Consider the following 17,517-nt stretch of genomic DNA (forward strand, 5'->3'; position numbering starts at 1 on the left):
GGAGATCCCCTTGAACCTCGAGGTTCCCTCCGCTGCACACCGGCGGCGCCTGCTGCCTGAGAGCTTGAAATGGCCTGCGGGAGAGAGAGCTGCCTGCTGCAGTGATCTCAGTCGATGGCATAACGTAGAATTACTTACACGAAACACATTTCGTTTAAAAATTTTATTTTATTTTTATTATTCATTTATATATATATATATATATATATATATATATATATATATATAGCCTACATCTTTCTTTTCTTACCATCCTACTCGTTTACTCGAATATTTGTATATACATATAGCCTGGTATCGTATAAGTATGATATACTGTATATTATATATTTAAAGAATATATTCTAAATATAGAATAGTACAGTTGTTATCTCTGTGTAGTAAATATGCACATAAATATAATTGTCACCCTGAGACTTGAGTAATAGTAGTAATAGCACACTATTTCATATAATGGTACTACATAACTTTGACATAATACCAATACATATATTTTTAATATAGGCTACTAATATATATATATATATATCAAATCAAATCAAATCTCTTTATTGTCACACATCATGTACACAAGTGTACCAATGGTGAAATTCTTAGGTGCAGACTCTGTGCCATGGCAGTACAAGCAACAAGATATAAAAAAAAAAAAATAATAATAATTTTTACAATATACATAGACAAGAATATACAACAATATACACACTTTACACAATATACACATTTGCACAGTATACAATAAACAATATACAGTTGTACACAATATACATTATACATACATATTTCTATAATATACACATAGTATATTATATATATACACATAGTAAGTACACGTGTTCTTAAGAGACTTAAAGATGTATGTAATATATAAGATATATATATATTGGTTGCTATTGTACAGCACATTGGTCAACCCAGTGTTGTTTTAATTGTGCTCTATAAATAAAACAAACAAACAAACAATATATGTGTGTGTGTGTGTGTGTGTGTGTGTGTATATATATATATTACAGATTACATTGGACTGTGGTACAACAGACTTTTGCTATACAGCAAGAATAGTATAGAAAGAAAATATTATAGTATTGATGGTTGTTATATAATATAATATTATATAATATTATATTATATTATATAATATAGGCTAATAAAATAATGTTGTCATAATAATATAATAGATAAGAATTATTCATAGTTATTGCGCCGACAAAAATGAATCAAAAGGCTTTCCTTTATTTTAGTTACATTATCGGACAACATTCCATAAAAAGAGAAATTCCAAAATAGAGCAGCTACGTCCCCGGAAACGCGTAACTGAGAAAACGGACATACGCAACGTAGCGGAAGAAAATGTATACAATGGCAATTTGGAAATCAATTAAGTTATGAAAAAAGAGCATTAATTGCCTTTCTTTGTGGTCGATGTGTTACGGAATGGCGGACTGAGAGCAGTAGCGCACCGTCAGACGCCGCTGTTTTGCCTCGACGGGAACTGTTATTTGACGGGTCAGGCAGAAAGAGCAGGTATATTTATGACATCTGCTGAGCTTGACAGTATAGCTGGAGTTGAGTGTTTAGATTTGTGTGGTACATATCGACTGAATAAACACACAGGCTGGGCGGAAAGAGTCATGCAGTTCACACATGCATTCTGTCGCAATACGAGTTTAATACATCGTTTATTTGCTGTGAATGTCGCAAGTCTGATTTGATCTTATATGCCACTGTAAGATTAGCATGTTAGCTCTTAGATGCGCCATGCATCTGTTATATGGGTTGTGTTGACGTGCATGTCAATAACGTGTGTTATTTCAATGCTTTTAAAGGACACTTTGGAGAATGAGTTGATTGTTTTCGAGGGAATCCAGAGGAGGTTGCAAAATAAAAAGGCTAACTGGAAGATGCCAAGAAGAAAACAACAGAATCCACAACCAGTCAAGTGTAAGCTGCTTTCTCTTCCAATACTATTATTAGCTAAATTATTTGAAACGTGCTTCGTTCCTCTCATTTGGTTTTGGTTGGTATTTACTAATTCATAGAAACTGGTCATGTGGTCTTGTTTTATCATAATATAAACTTGGACATGTCTGTCTAAAATCACTGAATGTTAGCTGTCATTTAGCAGACTCTTTTGTTACAGTAATAACAGAGACACACCGACTGGTTGGTTATAGTATTATAATTAGTTTATAAACTATCTATCTATCTCTCTATAAATAACTTATAATTCAAATTATAAATAAATAGTGATCATTTTGTATTGTAAGAAACATAATTGCACTGCCATCTGTTTTGACTCTGAATTGTGATTTCAGGTGTCAGACAAGCTGACTGGTAGATTCTTCTGATGATTATATGCTGTGTATCCAGTGTCCTTTGTTTTAAAATTTACAATGTGATTAACACAAGTAGGAGTTGTTTCTGTGTTTGTGTCAGATTATGAAGAAGAGCTGAATTTAGCTGTCTATACAGTGTAATTAATTTTCAATTTTAAGTAATTTCAAGATTTTCAGTCTTGCCTGGTAAATTAATGAATATTTTACTTGCTGCAAACGTAGCCTGCTTCAAAAGTATTGGTTGTTTCATTGTGTCCCCTTTTTTTCTTTTAAAGTTGTGATTATTTTCAGTGTCGTCCAGCAGATGGCAGTAAAATTACAGTAAAGCCAGAACCCGTTACTGGCCAAGTCGATGCTGCATGATTGGCTGTTTCTTTAACATATTTTTCCTTTTTTGTTACATGAAAATCACATTAAAACTGTCTTGGAAAAAAAATTACATTGCCTTCTTCGTTTATTTTTACTGCTTCTATTCAGATATTAATATACCTATATTTTTTTTTACCCTTGTAAATCGTAAAATATGAAAACCCATCATTAAAAAGTTATAAATATAAATAAAACTCACAGTGTGATGTCATTTCCACTGTGACTAGCCATTTTGCCACAAGTTTATCTTTCATCTTTACTACTTTCCTGTCAAACTGTAATTTTGTCATCATGCAAAATATTGTGTGAAAACTGATTTAGTTTGAATAAAATTATTTTATTCAGAAAATATTACTAAAAATGCCCCCTTTACAATGCATAAATTGTAACTTATTTGAAATGACACATTAAATAAATATATTATATTATATTTACTATGTTAATATTACTATATTATATTTCCACATGGCCAAAAGTGCTTATAGTTGAAGAAACACCCAATTCTTATGATGGTTTTGTGTTTTGAGAGTTATATTTATTTTAATTCGTGATTAGGCCAATTATTAATTGTTACAAATGAACATAATCCCACAAGGTGGTGTGCAGTAAATCTTCTTGTTTGTATAATAAATGTAAGATTCAGCATGGCTTACAAAGCTTACAGCTGCTTGTATGGCTTTCATATGGGTTTAGTACATATTTTTATACATCCTTTTATTATTATTTTTCTTTTTTAAGATTTTGACTATTTGTTATTCAACCAACTTCTATATATTTACAGAAGTTGGTTGAATAAAAAATAAATCATAAAGACAAAACACTGAAATAAACACTGAAAATAATTTAAAAAAATACAATACAATACACACATACAGACAATAACATTATCATCATTAAGATAAGGAGAGAAACGGCACACAGAGACTGTGTCTATTTTGGGTCAAGTTGCATGATCTTTCGGTGTTGTTTTTACTATTGCTGCTGTATTTGACCATGACCCTTTGCTTTCAGTGGATTCTGAAGATGGCTTAGGCACTGCACGTCCAGCAAGCCTTACCTTTGAGAGCGACTTTCTCCTGGGACAAGAACTCGAGTTTTCAGATCCTGACAATGACAACAAGATCATAGGCCTTGAAAAGTTCTCAGGTGAGTTACGTGAGTTTCTAAGCCTAACATCGGTAGGGAACATTAAAGGGTTCAGACTGTCATGGAAAATCTGGAAATATTGAGGAATTGTAGATTTTCAATAAAATTAATAATTTTATATAGAAATTTATTGTGAATATATATATATATATATATATATATATATATATATATATATTTTTTTTTTTTAATTTATTTTATAATTTAAAAATGTTTAAAATATCTTTTATATGAAGGCTACTGCCAAATCTTGAGGATTTGAAACGTGCTGTATTGCTGGCATTTATTAGGAGACATATGTGCTCAATATGAGACATTAACTGCAAAGACTGACTTGTAACATTAGTGCTATTATGCAAACATGCTGCATTTTGACTGTCAGCAAGCAGTGTGATCTTTCATGTACAGATGGAAGAAGTGAGCCTACCGTTCTGGAAAATTTCTCTGGTTTTGGCATTCTGACAGAACATACAATTTCAAAATGGCAAATCAGGAAAAAATACACTGTGCCACCACCATTATATAAGGGTCATCAAGACAGTCATCACCATCAAGGACACATTATAATAAGGCATTTAGTCATCATCATCATCATCATCATCATCTCCTCTCAGGGTCTTTATCATAGTTGTCATCATCATCACCATCATCATCATCATCTCCCCCTCATCATCATCATCATCATCAGCAGGACCATTATAGTCATCATCATTATCATTAGGCTGGGTAATCATCCACCTGGGGTTTCTGAAACGGGCGATATAAAGGCCCGTTCATACTTCAGACTCACACATTTCTCCAAATTGCATGTGCATGAGGAGCTTGCAGAAGGAAAGCAACGTTTCACGGAAAGACAGTGAGCAGAAACACTATAGCCTTGTCTTTTGTTGGAGTACCAGCTTTTATTTGTTGCATTACTTAAAGTTTGTCCACTGGCTTAGTGGGTAAGTATGAACTTCAGCTGTTGATATTTTGTGCAAAATTTGTACTTTTGACTACTGTAGATGCATGTGATCTTGCATAAAGGTTTACCTTTTTTGTGTGAGCATTTGTCTTTAGTAACTCGTAATAGTAAGATACTAATGTTACCGTCAACTTATACCGAAATAGTCTTTTTATCAGCCCTAAATTGTATTCGAATGCTTGCACACTATCAGAAAATATATCTATACAGCTGCATAATGTAATGCAGTTTCCTGCTGTGGTCCTGTACAGCTGACATCAGTCTGCCTGGCTTCCCCCTGGGAGACGAGGAGAGCTCCCCCTTCAGCCGCCTCAGTATGGAGAGTGACGCCGACGACCTGCGTGCAACCGAAAGCGAGCGTGAAGAGAGGGTTTCTGAGTCTGCCTTTCCCTCTTACCTCTCTTGCAGGGGCTGTGGTCAGCTCCTGGAAGACCCCCTGGGACCCGGCATGGACTTGGTGGGGCCCTTCTGCATGCGCTGCTGCAAAGGGAATGCGGATGACGTTGTGGACAGGAAGCTCTGCTCAGGCTTAGGCTTACAAGCGGAGTCTAGAGGGGGAGGGAATGAGGGCGCTGGTGGCGAGGATGATTCCCTAAAGCTCCACTCATGCACGCTCTGTGGTTTCACGTCACGCTACACTAACCACGTTAAGAGGCACATGAAGACGCACAATGGCGAAAAGCCGTACGGGTGTCCGCTGTGCTCCTACGCATCGGCACAACTAGTGAACCTGCAAAGGCATTTGCGCATACACACGGGGGAAAAGCCCTATAAGTGCAACCACTGCACGTTTGCATGCAGTTCCTTAGGGAACCTGAAGAGGCACCAGCGTATGCATGCAGCTGTAAGCCTGGGTCAGAGTGCCCCTCAGCCAATAAGTGGCAACGGTTTAAACCACACTACCGCGGGTCAGAAGGAAAAGGAAGCAGCTCCTGCCCCCACCGAAGGTAAGTAAGGTTCTGCTTTGTCACCTGAGGCTGATGATACATGGGGCAACTTTGGGCAACCAGATGAGACACAGGGTCCATGACCGATCTAAAGTATCCAGATTTTGCTACCCGTTCTCAGTGGGAAAGTGCCCAAGCAACATTGCTCAAAAAAAGCTGCCCAGCAAAGTTGCTCAAAAACTTGCCCCTTGCATCATCAGCCTGAAAGAACTTCGAAAAGAGAGCTTTAATTCAAAATCCTTCAGTTCCAGGTGCTGTGCAGTCTGCCCCGCGACCCCACATGGGAAGGGATGGGAACTACTTGCACGCCCTTGATGGCCTCAGGCTTGCGCAGCAGTCATCAACAGGGGTGTTGCAGTCAGGACAGGCTGCGTCTGAACCTGCCCCCATGCCCCCAATGTTCTTCCCCTTCACTTGTCGGCTGTGCGGCATGGCCCTGGATGACGAAGACGGATCCTCGGCCCAGATATGCGCAAAGTGCACCCTGGAGATGCTAACTAAGGACACACCCGGATGCCCCGCTGAGCGAGGGGACAGGGTCTACACTTGTGCTGCCTGCCCCTTCCTCACCCACTACCCGAACCACCTGGCCCGCCACATGAAGACCCACAGCGGAGAGAAGCCATACAAGTGCCCGCAGTGCGACTATGCCTCCGCCCACTTCGACAACCTCAAGCGGCACCATCGAGTACACACTGGCGAGAAACCCTACAAGTGCCACCTGTGTGACTATGCCTGCGGAAACCTGGCTAATCTCAAGAGGCACCAGCGGGTGCATTCGGGCGCCAAACCCTTTCAGTGTGCCATCTGCAACTACAGCTGCAACCAGAGTATGAACCTGAAGCGGCACATGTTGCGCCACACGGGCGAGAAGCCCCATAAGTGCCAAGAGTGTGGCTACACCACTGGCCACTGGGACAACTACAAACGACATCAGAAGAAGCACAGCCTCGCTACAGATGGCTGGGTTAAAGTGCAGATGCCTGGAAATGAGGAAGAGGTGGAGGACGAGGAAGAGGTGTAGCCTCTTATTGCAAGACAGTCATCCATATGAGATTTTACTGTTACTGCATAAGCTTTGTTGGTTGCTCTTCTTTTTCTTTGTGCCCTCATTTCTTTTGAAAGTCATTATTTTAGACATTTCTTGGAATTGTCCACAAGCTGCTACATGAAGTCATGCACAAATTAAAAGACAGTTACCTGAATGTCCTAATACAGGGATTTTCCAGTCCTGCTCCTGGAGGGCCAACCTTCTGGCAGACTCTAAATACACTAAACACACCTGAAACGGCTAATCAAGATCTTTAGGATTACTTGAAACTTCCTGCCAGGTTTGTGGCACTAAACTCTGCAGGAAGGTGGTCCTCCAGGAGCAGGTTTGGACACTCCTGATTAATGCCTTTTAACAAGGCAGTTTGTGTTACGCAAAGCTCTCTAAGAGCGTTCTGAGCCTGATTGTGGTTCATTTATCAGTGCCAAACTCTGCACCACTGCCATGATAAGTTCTTCTTTAAGCCTGAAGCTACATTGCATGCACTTAAGTTTACCTTGGTTGGCTCTTTTGAGGTTTTATGTGATTGATCATTTGTCCGTCAAAGATATTCTCAACCCTACTGATGAAAATGTCTTTACAGATGAGCATTATGTTGTGATCTTTTCTCATCTTGTTTTTGCTCTCAATAATTCTGAGGGGTTGTGTTGCCTTTTATTGTTGTGTGTATCTCTTTTTGACTGTGAAAAATGCCATTTGTCTGAGTTTACTTGAAGCAAAATGGTGCATAGTGGATATTCGTGTCATGCTGAACATAGAGCTTTTATTTTTGTATGTGATTTTATTTTTTATCTCTGAGGAATGTTTGGCATGTATTTGCCACCCATGGCATTGTTAGCTATACTGAAGGACGACAGAAACCGTAAACCCTAATATGCAGTTAAACCTTCAGGTTGCCAAAAACGACTGAACATTGATGGAATCTTGTAGGTGTGTGATGCTTGAGTGTTTTCTTGTTATTATGCAGTGGTTTCATTAATGCCTTAAATATCCTCAAATAAAAGAGTTTGTGTTGAAACTTCCTCATCTCAGTTCATTTGCCATCTTTCAGTCACACAACTGCTCAGAAGTAAGTTACTAATAGACCAGCAGGATGTGATTAAGATGCTGAGACAGGCAGTGTGTAATCCTCACACTTCCATAATGAGAACTGTAATCCTCTGCTGCGAACAGCTCTGGTAAACATGCTAATGAAGACAAGAGCCCCGGGCAGCACCGGAGCACTAACAACTCTTGCAGTGATCTTCATGCTGTTTGCTTGTGAGAATGAGTTTTAGATGGTTTTTATGAAGTGTTACAGCCTGTTTTGAGGCAAAAGCTTACATTAAAAAGAAATTTGACAATCTGTGATCACTGAATGATGATTCAAATTGTACGAGGTCAAAAAGCTACAGTTCATGCTAATGGTGTTTTTTAGCCAGGACCTTGGACCGTTAGTGGGTTTTTGCACAGTATCTAAGCACAGGAGTCATTGTGTCTACAGGCAATCCCATATATGATAATCACACATGCTGAAATACCCATCAGGCTTGGGTTATTAAACCAAGGAACAGAAAACAACACGGAGGAGCATCATTTGGCACCTAAATTTATTGAAACCCAGAAGGCTCTAACTTCCATTCTTGGATTTAAAATGAAGTGAGAAATTGAAAAATAAATCATATTGATTTATGAGCGACGTACAGGGTTTAAGAGTATAGATTGTTACCTTTTTCATCCTAGATGATGATGATGATGATGATGCTGGTGAACATACTGAACATGGCAATCACAAATTACAGTCATCAGCCCAAAAATAATCAGCCATACAGCACACAGACATGAGAACAACCTTCGCATTTAACGCATTCTGCACATGGGAGGAATCATATATATATATATATCTGGGATGAAGAATATTGGAATTTCATTCAATATGACTATCATTGCAGTCAAAAACCCAGCATAAATGTAAAATACAGCCATTTCCCAAGCACCATGTGATCACAGTCCTCTGAGATGATTGCCACAATGTATTTAGTAAAATACAAAATGGATTATATGTATATACTAAAAAGAAAAATAAAGTCTGGAATGATATTCTTCGAAATGAAATATATAAAGTGTACTAAGACGACCACTGAAATTTAAATGTGAAATTTGTAAACACTCTTTTTCAACAATTTTGTAAACACTGATAAATGTTAGTTTCTAATCTTTTTATTATTTTTTTAATTTTTTTTTTTTATACACAGCCTGGATTATATTTGATCAACTGTACTTGTTTGTAATATACTAGATAATACAGATATTAGTAAATATTCAGTATATTTTTTTTTTAAATTGCATGTACATTTATAAAAGTGACATTACCATGATTTTTGTGCAAAATGCTTTAGTGAACTATAATTTTGGCATTTATGAGTAACCTTTTTTAATATTGGTTCAAGGAGAAAAAAACAAAAAAAACAAAAAACAAAAAAACAAAAACACAGACCTACAAATCTCTTGCGAATGTTCCAGGATGTTTTCCCACAGTTTTACTATCTCAATAAATACCCAAGCTATCTCACTTAATACTGTGCAAAAAAAGACATAAGTTCAGCTAGTGCAAGCGGGCCTGCCGAACACACCAAAACAAAGCGAGATTTCAGGACACAGGTGAGGCCAGAGTGAGAGAAGCTTTTTGCCCGGCGCTACATTTAATTTTAAATTTGAGAAGTTAAACTAAGGCGTCTGAATCAGCATAAGGCAGAGAGAAAGCAGGCCACAATAAAGATCTTGTGTTTTCATCCAGGATATGCAATGAATATGCAGTAGGCGTCAGGTCGAGTTTACCTCTCCTAAAAGAAAAAAAACCTGGAAGCTGCAGAGATCTACCACACCATGGGTCATATTGCCGCTACCACGCAATAGTTTGAGCAACATTGGCACACTGAACGATACGAAGCACATCTCTATTAAATAATATTCTCAACTGATTTTAAAAGGAACATATCAACACAGTTTGCTGGTATGGATCTTACTCTAGTAGGCAACTACTGTCATGAGCAGTCGAGAAAATGAGACGATGGGAATTTTGTGTCTGCCAGATGATGACATGAGAGGAAAAAGCACAGTTTTGTGTCTCTAGTAAGGAAGTACGATTCAATAAAGCCCGTCTTCAGAAGAAACTTTCATCACAGCCTCTCTTGAATGTAGCAACTTGCCCTGAGGTGCCTATGTAACCCTGTATTAATTTAAACGTTGACGTTGTCTCTAATTATGCCTCAAATCTGAAATTATCCAATTTTTGTTACTTTAATTGAGCGAGAACTGAATCTGAGGCCTCTCATAAAAGTAATGAGAGACTTGAGTCAAAATGATGTACTTCATAGGCCATTTTTGAGACCATTGATATAATTTTTTTTTTTTAAATGGATTACATACTGCAGAACTGGGCATCTATTAAACTACACTCATCTCAGAGAAACCGCTAAATGAATCTGTCTCCTTTAGTCCAGTCTTTGAGGATGACTCCATCACAGGTCATCGTCCCCTATTCCTTCAAAGGCGTAGTTTCCATGGAAATCATTGCCACTGATGTCACTGGCTGAGTTGGAAGAACTAAGTCCTCTCAGGGAGACAGAAGACAGCTTGGTCTGTAGAAATACAAATAAATAATAGAGAGAACAGGAGATAAACATCTAAATGACTAAAACTAAAATGAACAGTTTTTTGCTAATTGAAATTGAAAATATAAATATTAGATGATAAATGGTGGTAAAATGGAGGTAAAATAAGTTTAAACTGAAATACTAAAATTACTGAAACTAAAACTGAAATAAAGCTAAACTTAATTATAGTTAACAAACACTGAAAATAATAAAATATTATAATGGTGTATAAATAATAACAGTATATATATATATATATATACACACAGTATAAATTAAAACAGTATAGAGGATATTTCCAATGTTAGAATTATAAGGAAATGAAAATCATTGACAACTCACAGAGAGTTTGACTACTTGTTCACGGCTGGGATCAGGGGAATCCTGAAAAACAGTCATGCATATCACATATCAACAATGGTACATCTTCCATATCAAAACTAGAGATGTTCTGCATTAGCAAAAACCTCGGTGCCCACCAGTAATGGAGGAGACTTCACAGCTTGCTGACTGTCAGAGCGCTGGAACGAGCCGTTCAGTCGCTTCTTCTGCATCTGCTGGAAACACAGATCACACAAACTTGCATGTCTTTTTGTTTTTTTTTTACTTGTAATTTTCAACCACAATGTTGCATAACTCTGTCTTCTGGTGAAGTGACAGCTTTCTGTTACACGGTGACTTTAAAGAATTAGTTCACTTCCAGAATAAAAATTTCCTGATAATTTACTCACACCCATGCCATCCAAGATGTTCATGTCTTTTTGTCTTTAGTCACAAAGTTAATTTCTTAACATTACAGGATTTTTCTCCATATAGTGGACTTCAATGGTGGCCAACGGGTTCAAGGTCAAGGTCAGTTTATTTCTATAGCACATTTAAAAACAGCTAGTGTATACCAAAGTGCTGTACATATACATATAAAGTAAATATAGAGATTAAGAGAATAAAAGAAAAGACAAAAAACACAATCAATACGGGGTCTAAATTGCAGGTTCAATGAAGCTTCAAAGGCTCTACACAATCCCAATCCTTATCTAGAGAAACACTTTTTAACCACAAATGTTCGTCTTGCACTAGCTCTGCTATGTACAATTTCACGTCATATTTAATAAAGCTGGAAAGGTTAGTTTTTCGTCTGTGTACTTCTGTTCATAAAGGTAGAGTAGGGCGAAAAACTCTTCTCTCTTCAAAATCGTCCGACATCGTTGTTTTATCTTTTTTGTAAAGGGCGTTTGACTTTCTTTGCACGTTCACTTTGTAAACACTGGGTCAGAACTTCCACCTACGTCCTGACCTTGAACGCATGACTTTTTCAACATGACTACGTATTGTGTGAGGTTGGGCTGGTGCAAGATGAGCATTTGTGGTTAAAAAGTATATACATTTTTATTGTTTTAAGAAAATGACCGAAGGTTTCACTAGATAAGACCCTTATTCCTCAGCTGGGATCATGTACAGCCTTTGAAGCTGCACTAAAAATGAAATTTGGAATTTCAACCCATTGATCACCATTGAAGTCCACTATATAGAGAAAAATCCTGGAATGTTTTCCTCAAAAACCTATATTTCTTTGCGACTGAAGACAAAAAGACAAACATCTTGGATGACATGGAAAATTATTATTCTGGAAATTATGTGATCTGATCCTTTAAGGAAGTATAAATTGGGTTTTGAATATACTTTCATGCTGACTTAAAGTGAGTTCAGTTTTGCACAGCTAGATTTCCTCAAGTCTCTCCAGCAAACAGACAATTTAACCAACATTTAAGACCAGATTATCCTGAAAGGGTTCTTCATGCAAGTCCCATGTGGCAAAAACAAATTAAGACTCAAGCTCTCAAATCTTGAATCAAACACGGATACATCCACCGACTGAAAGATATTTCAGAAACTCCACAGATATTTGGCAGGTCTTTACAAGAAGACAAACATAGACCTACTGACCTTTTTAATGCTTCCGCCAGATTTCTTCACCATCAGCTCATCTACCATAGACTGCAGACAGATACTCATCATGATAGCCTGGGGGAAAACAAAAAAACTCATAGTCCAGTGATTCTCAAACAGACAAACATTTATTGGTCACTATTGGATATTTAATTAAGGCTCATTCACTATTTTTATCTTTGCCGTCATCTAAGCTCACTTAAATTGAATCTTTAAAAAAACACTAATAATCTGATAACATTTGAGCACATCTCAAAATGAATGCCTAAAATAACTTGTAGCATTTAAAAATAGTATAGAATTTCAGTATCATAGACTGATTCTGCGCTGACCTGTGGACTGGTGATGGTGACCCACTGCAGACGGTCTTTGCTCATCAAGTACTCGAAGGCCAGCTCTAGTTTCACGTCACATTTACTGGAACTGCTTGGGTTTGCGGTACCGTTCGCCACAGGCACCTGCTGTAGAATCAGGCCGGGTCATCACAAATATGATCATCATAATCATTGTTATTTGTGTCGAGGCAATTACAGAGGCCATTTCTAAACTCCTCTACATGGCAATTACCTTCAAAGCTCAATTAGTCATCATTAGCTCTGCTCTAAATGTCAACGTCCTCATAATTACATAGCATCATCAGCATAACAACAAAAAAGTGTCTCATTAGAATTGTCTCAGATGACAAAGCAGACAACTTCTTCACACAGACACAGAAACTCAGTCAGTCCCATTAGAGAGACATTGCTACACAGTCCCAGCATCCTCAGCGTCAGGTCCTGGTCTCAGTGGACAGCCGTACTGAGCTCATTAGTAACAACTCTGCTATTCCAGGGCAAAGACTAAGCCAAGAGCACTGCAGGAGTGAAGCAAAAACAACTTCCAATACGCATTAAAGTGTTTGTATTGGACCCAACTGAAAATATTCAAAGCGTTTTCACATTCTCACTACAAGTTTTTTAGGTATTGCTACTAAATGTGGTATGTTTGTTTGTTTAAAAACAAGGGACGGAGAAAGAACACAATACTTTTAGATACAGAATGAAGATTTAGGTTGTCTTCATTTTTTTTCCTAATTCTGGTATACTAAAATGGATGCAGAAAACCATGAAGGCATACATTTAGTGGATTCCCATGACGTAAATATCAATAGATAGATGGACTGAGTGTCTGGTAGCTGATAGTTATAAGCGAGCAACCAGACAAACAACACAGTCTCTTTTCTTTGCTGAAAGTGGCTTTTTTGGACATCCCCGTTTCAACTTCCCTTTTTCCGAAATAGACCAACCAGACATGCCTGAAGAGACAGTCATAGAAGGAATTTGGAGAAAAGAGTTGTCTGGAGACGCAAAAGGACGTTTTCCTACATCCTTACCTTAAAAAGTAGTACATATCTTTTTGAATATAAATAAATAAATAAAAATAAACAAGGCTTTATTATACTGAACACTGAATCCATTTTTCATACTGTACATTATAATGCCTAAAATTATTTTTTAAAATGTAGCATTTAAAACATTTGATTTTTCTTTTTCATTTATTTAGACAAAATAGAATTTCAGTTTTAATTTAGTACATATCATTTGGAAAAATAAAGCATTTTTAAGTCACATTTATGCTTTTATTTCACTGAATCTATTATTATTGTTTTTATTTTATTCTATTATATTGTGGTGTCTAAAATCATTTGTAGTGTTTAAAACAATAGATTTTTATTTCTAGCACTTTATTTTTATTTAGCATATTTATTTAAACAAAATTGTATAGATTTCAGTTTTTTACATTCTTAAAACAAAAAGTAAATTTTTATTAAATTTATTTGCATGTTTGCCTTTATTTCACAACATTTTAACAAAATAAAGCTTTTTATAGAGATTCAACTATTCCAGGCTAAAATAAAGTTGTCATTAAGTTATTTCTAAAATATTAAAAGCAGATAAAAAATTTTTTTTTAAAAGTTTAATTTAAGAAACTATGTCTAAAATACAAGTGGTGTGGTTCTTTCTTTAAAAACTATTCACATACTTTAGGAATGAACTCAGGAACTGCTGAACGACAAGCTTTTGTGGCTAAAATGTGACAATTTTTAGTATGATTTTGCTAAATGCATGGTTGCATTTACCATTGTTCTGCAAAATCAAGTAATTTCAAAAGGAATCCATTTGATCAGGAATTTCGCATGTGGTAAAAAAAAACTTAGCCATGCAGATTTTGCTCATGTTGGTTAAACAACATTAAAACAAATTTGCGATGTTGACCAACATAAGCAGTCTGCTTGCTTCATACATCAACAATGGACCTTTTTGAATGCAAAATTGCAATGATGTCTGCATTATTGTAAAATACTTTTTTTTTTTTTTTAATCAAACTTACAGATGAGGTGACCCGCCAGCATCTCATGCGTGTGACTTTGAAGCTTCCCTCTTTCATCTGATCACTGGGCAATTTGACGTGAAAGTTGAGTTCGTTGTTGCCGGCACCGACTATAACATGACAGCCCTTCTCAGGAAAATCTGTGATGCAGGGATCAAACTTGATATAGCCGTAGTACTTCAGAGTCTGAGCCAATCTGATGAACTGTGGGACAAAATATAGTTCGAGACAGATGATTATCTAACAGACACAAATTACTGGAGGCTTCAACATAATACATTCACGTCTGAGAATGGACTTCAGCTTTTATAAAAGTAGTCAATTTCTTTCCAGCTCACAGACACTAGGGAGATCAAATAACGTGTGTGGCGGAGCTCAGCCGTACCTCCTTCTTTGAGCCTTTCTCCTGCAGGGATTTCAGCTGTCTGTGCTGCTCTTTGTTCACAAGGATCCATCCCCGCTCTATGTCAGACACCGTCTGAGTGGAAGAAAGAGGAAAAAATTCTGTTTCAGGGAAGATTTGTGCAGTTTTTTCATAATAAATCCCAGCTCAATATGCAGTCAGGGTTAATTTAGTTCTTATTTCTATTTTTTTTTTTAATTTAGCTGTTATTGTTAGTTTTCAGTTCTACTTTCAGTTTATTTAATTATAATATATATTTTTTTACATCTAAAATGTAATAAATGCTAGAAATGTAATGCATTAACTACAGTTAACAAATGGAGCACTATTTTTACTGTTTTATGTTAAGTTTTAACACTATTTTATGGTTGCAGAATTTAATACTCAACAAATAAAGTTTAAACTAGCATTATTTTAAAATGTTTAAAGGTGCCATAGAATGCATTGATACAATACTTGTTCTCTGATATCTACATAGAAGGTATGTGGCTTTGGTAAGGGCAAAAATGCGGCTCATTTCATTTCACTTTCACTTTCGATATTCGCAATCGCATGTAATCTGTTTATACTATAGAGCGGCAGTACTTACCACATATTTTACAAGATCAGATGCTTGTCAGTGGTGCTCAGGATCTGTAAATCATTCGCCGTCATCCTCAGTCATCTCTCCTTACTCTGTTTATGTGGTAAGTGAAATCTTATGTACTGCAATGTAACAGGCTACCGCTAGCAAGGAGCTAAACATGTCCCTTTAGTGGCTCGTGTTATTTTATTCGAACGCATTATTTGCTTTCCGTGCCTTTCTGAATACAGACACCAACCCATCCCTGCGCTTCACATCCCCTGCACAGCCTGGAACATAACATTTATTTCCATGATCTACCATTTTCGCTGTTGTCCTCACTTGTTTCTTTACAATACCTGCAGAACTTCTGATGGTTCGGCTGGCGGCTGACATAGAACATGGGCGGGTATATGCAAATGTTGGGGGCATAACTATTAGTGATCCCGACTATAACGTCACAGTCGGTGTTATGTTCTGATTCGCCTATTTTTCAGTGGTCTTTTGCATTCATGAGATTTACATAGAGGAAACAATGGTGTTTGAGGCTCACAACACCTGTTTATTATTCAACTATGCCAAGGTAAATACAGTTTTCCATTCTATGGCACCGTTAAGGAGTATAAATTTCTCAGTAGTCTGGTATTGTTGTTATTCAGTAAATTACTTAAATGCAGTTTTTTTTTAGATTTATAATACATAAAAAAAAAAAAAAAAAAAAACTTTAGTCCTTTTTTCCATTTTATTTTAGTTAGTTTTGGAGTTGTGTTGTGTTATTTATTTATTTGCATTAAGCGAAAGGGATAGTTGAACCAAAAATGAAAATTCTGTCATTAATATCTTAATGTGTGTTCTGAAGATGAATGATGGTCTTACAGATTTGGAACGCCATGAGGGTGAGTAATTAATGACAGAATTTTCATTTTTGGGTGAACTATCCCTTTAATAAAAATGTTTCATTTAGATTTTAAAGATGACAACTAAGACAACTATAAATAAGCCAAATGTTAGACGATTCCTACAAAGTCTAAATAACTGTATACATTTTTTTTTACAGTCAGAACAGGAACCACATTATTTGCCGGAACAGTTATGTACATTGACAACTTTTTGTGCGATGGACCAAACACAGATTATCTTTTAAACTAGGAGACTGTTACCTGAGCATATAACAAGTTGAGTCCCACACGGTCGTCCATGACATCATTGTCGTACGCCGTGTCCCAGTAGCTAAGAATAGGGCAGGAGACAATAATGACAAGTTATGTAAGGAAAATACTATCATTTACTTTCCTCCTCTTTGATCACATCTGCTTTCTGATGTATCATCTAAGACTATCAAGCACAAAAGCAACTTAAAATCATGTGCACTGCATTTTACCGCATAATCACACCGTTTCTATATGCATGCCTGAGGATCTAACTAGACAGCAGCTTACCAATAATCTAGAAGAATTTTACTCAAATCTTCCATTAAGTTAAACTTAGAGAAAAGAATGGTTCTGTCCTGTAATGAAGCTTCTGTCTATAGTTACACAGCAATACTAGTGTATAAGTTACTGAATAAATGCTACTGCAGTGTATATCTCCATTTGCCTAGAAGCAAATGACAATCTGGCAAATGAGCAATCTTCAGCTCAATGGCCATCCATATGTCAAAAACTATTCTCATCACGCCGTGGGCAGAACGAGGTCTGTTAAGTAAGTTTTAGCAGAGTTTATAAGAGCACAATGATGTAATCTTGCATAACAATGGATATTGTTCACATAGCAGCCAAAAATGGATATCC

The 17,517-nt window shown here is 36.8% G+C and overlaps 2 protein-coding genes across 4 annotated transcripts in view; one reads left to right on the forward strand and one right to left on the reverse strand.

Annotated features, from left to right (window-relative positions):
- The first annotated feature begins 1,310 nt into the window (after window positions 1-1,310).
- On the forward strand, window positions 1,311-8,237 carry znf513a (zinc finger protein 513a). 2 transcript variants are annotated; one of them, XM_058755175.1, is made up of 5 exons: window positions 1,311-1,521; window positions 1,824-1,938; window positions 3,714-3,848; window positions 5,064-5,759; window positions 6,005-8,237. In XM_058755175.1, the coding sequence occupies exons 2-5, from the start codon at window positions 1,899-1,901 to the stop codon at window positions 6,781-6,783; spliced, it is 1,650 nt and encodes a 549-aa protein (XP_058611158.1). In that variant the 5' UTR covers window positions 1,311-1,521; window positions 1,824-1,898; the 3' UTR covers window positions 6,784-8,237. The 2 variants fall into 2 exon arrangements, with proteins under 2 accessions (XP_058611158.1, XP_058611159.1); XM_058755176.1 differs by lacking the exons at window positions 1,311-1,521; window positions 1,824-1,938; window positions 3,714-3,848 and adding an exon at window positions 4,653-4,792.
- Window positions 8,238-8,380: 143 nt separating this feature from the next.
- Window positions 8,381-17,517, reverse strand: part of snx17 (sorting nexin 17) — a 31,067-nt gene continuing 21,930 nt past the window's right edge. The window contains exons 8-15 of one of the 2 annotated variants that reach the window (XM_058755178.1): window positions 16,888-16,957; window positions 15,148-15,240; window positions 14,763-14,966; window positions 12,725-12,853; window positions 12,390-12,467; window positions 10,925-10,999; window positions 10,788-10,829; window positions 8,381-10,430 (exon numbers count right to left, since the gene is read on the reverse strand). In XM_058755178.1, the coding sequence (XP_058611161.1) occupies window positions 10,311-10,430; window positions 10,788-10,829; window positions 10,925-10,999; window positions 12,390-12,467; window positions 12,725-12,853; window positions 14,763-14,966; window positions 15,148-15,240; window positions 16,888-16,957 (811 nt within the window). In that variant the 3' untranslated portion in view covers window positions 8,381-10,310. Of the gene's footprint in view, window positions 10,431-10,787; window positions 10,830-10,924; window positions 11,003-12,389; window positions 12,468-12,724; window positions 12,854-14,762; window positions 14,967-15,147; window positions 15,241-16,887; window positions 16,958-17,517 lie in introns of both variants that reach the window. The other variant, XM_058755177.1, reaches the window with a different exon arrangement.

The sequence above is a fragment of the Onychostoma macrolepis genome, chromosome 20 (genome assembly GCF_012432095.1).
Source record: "Onychostoma macrolepis isolate SWU-2019 chromosome 20, ASM1243209v1, whole genome shotgun sequence".
NCBI lineage: Eukaryota > Metazoa > Chordata > Actinopteri > Cypriniformes > Cyprinidae > Onychostoma > Onychostoma macrolepis.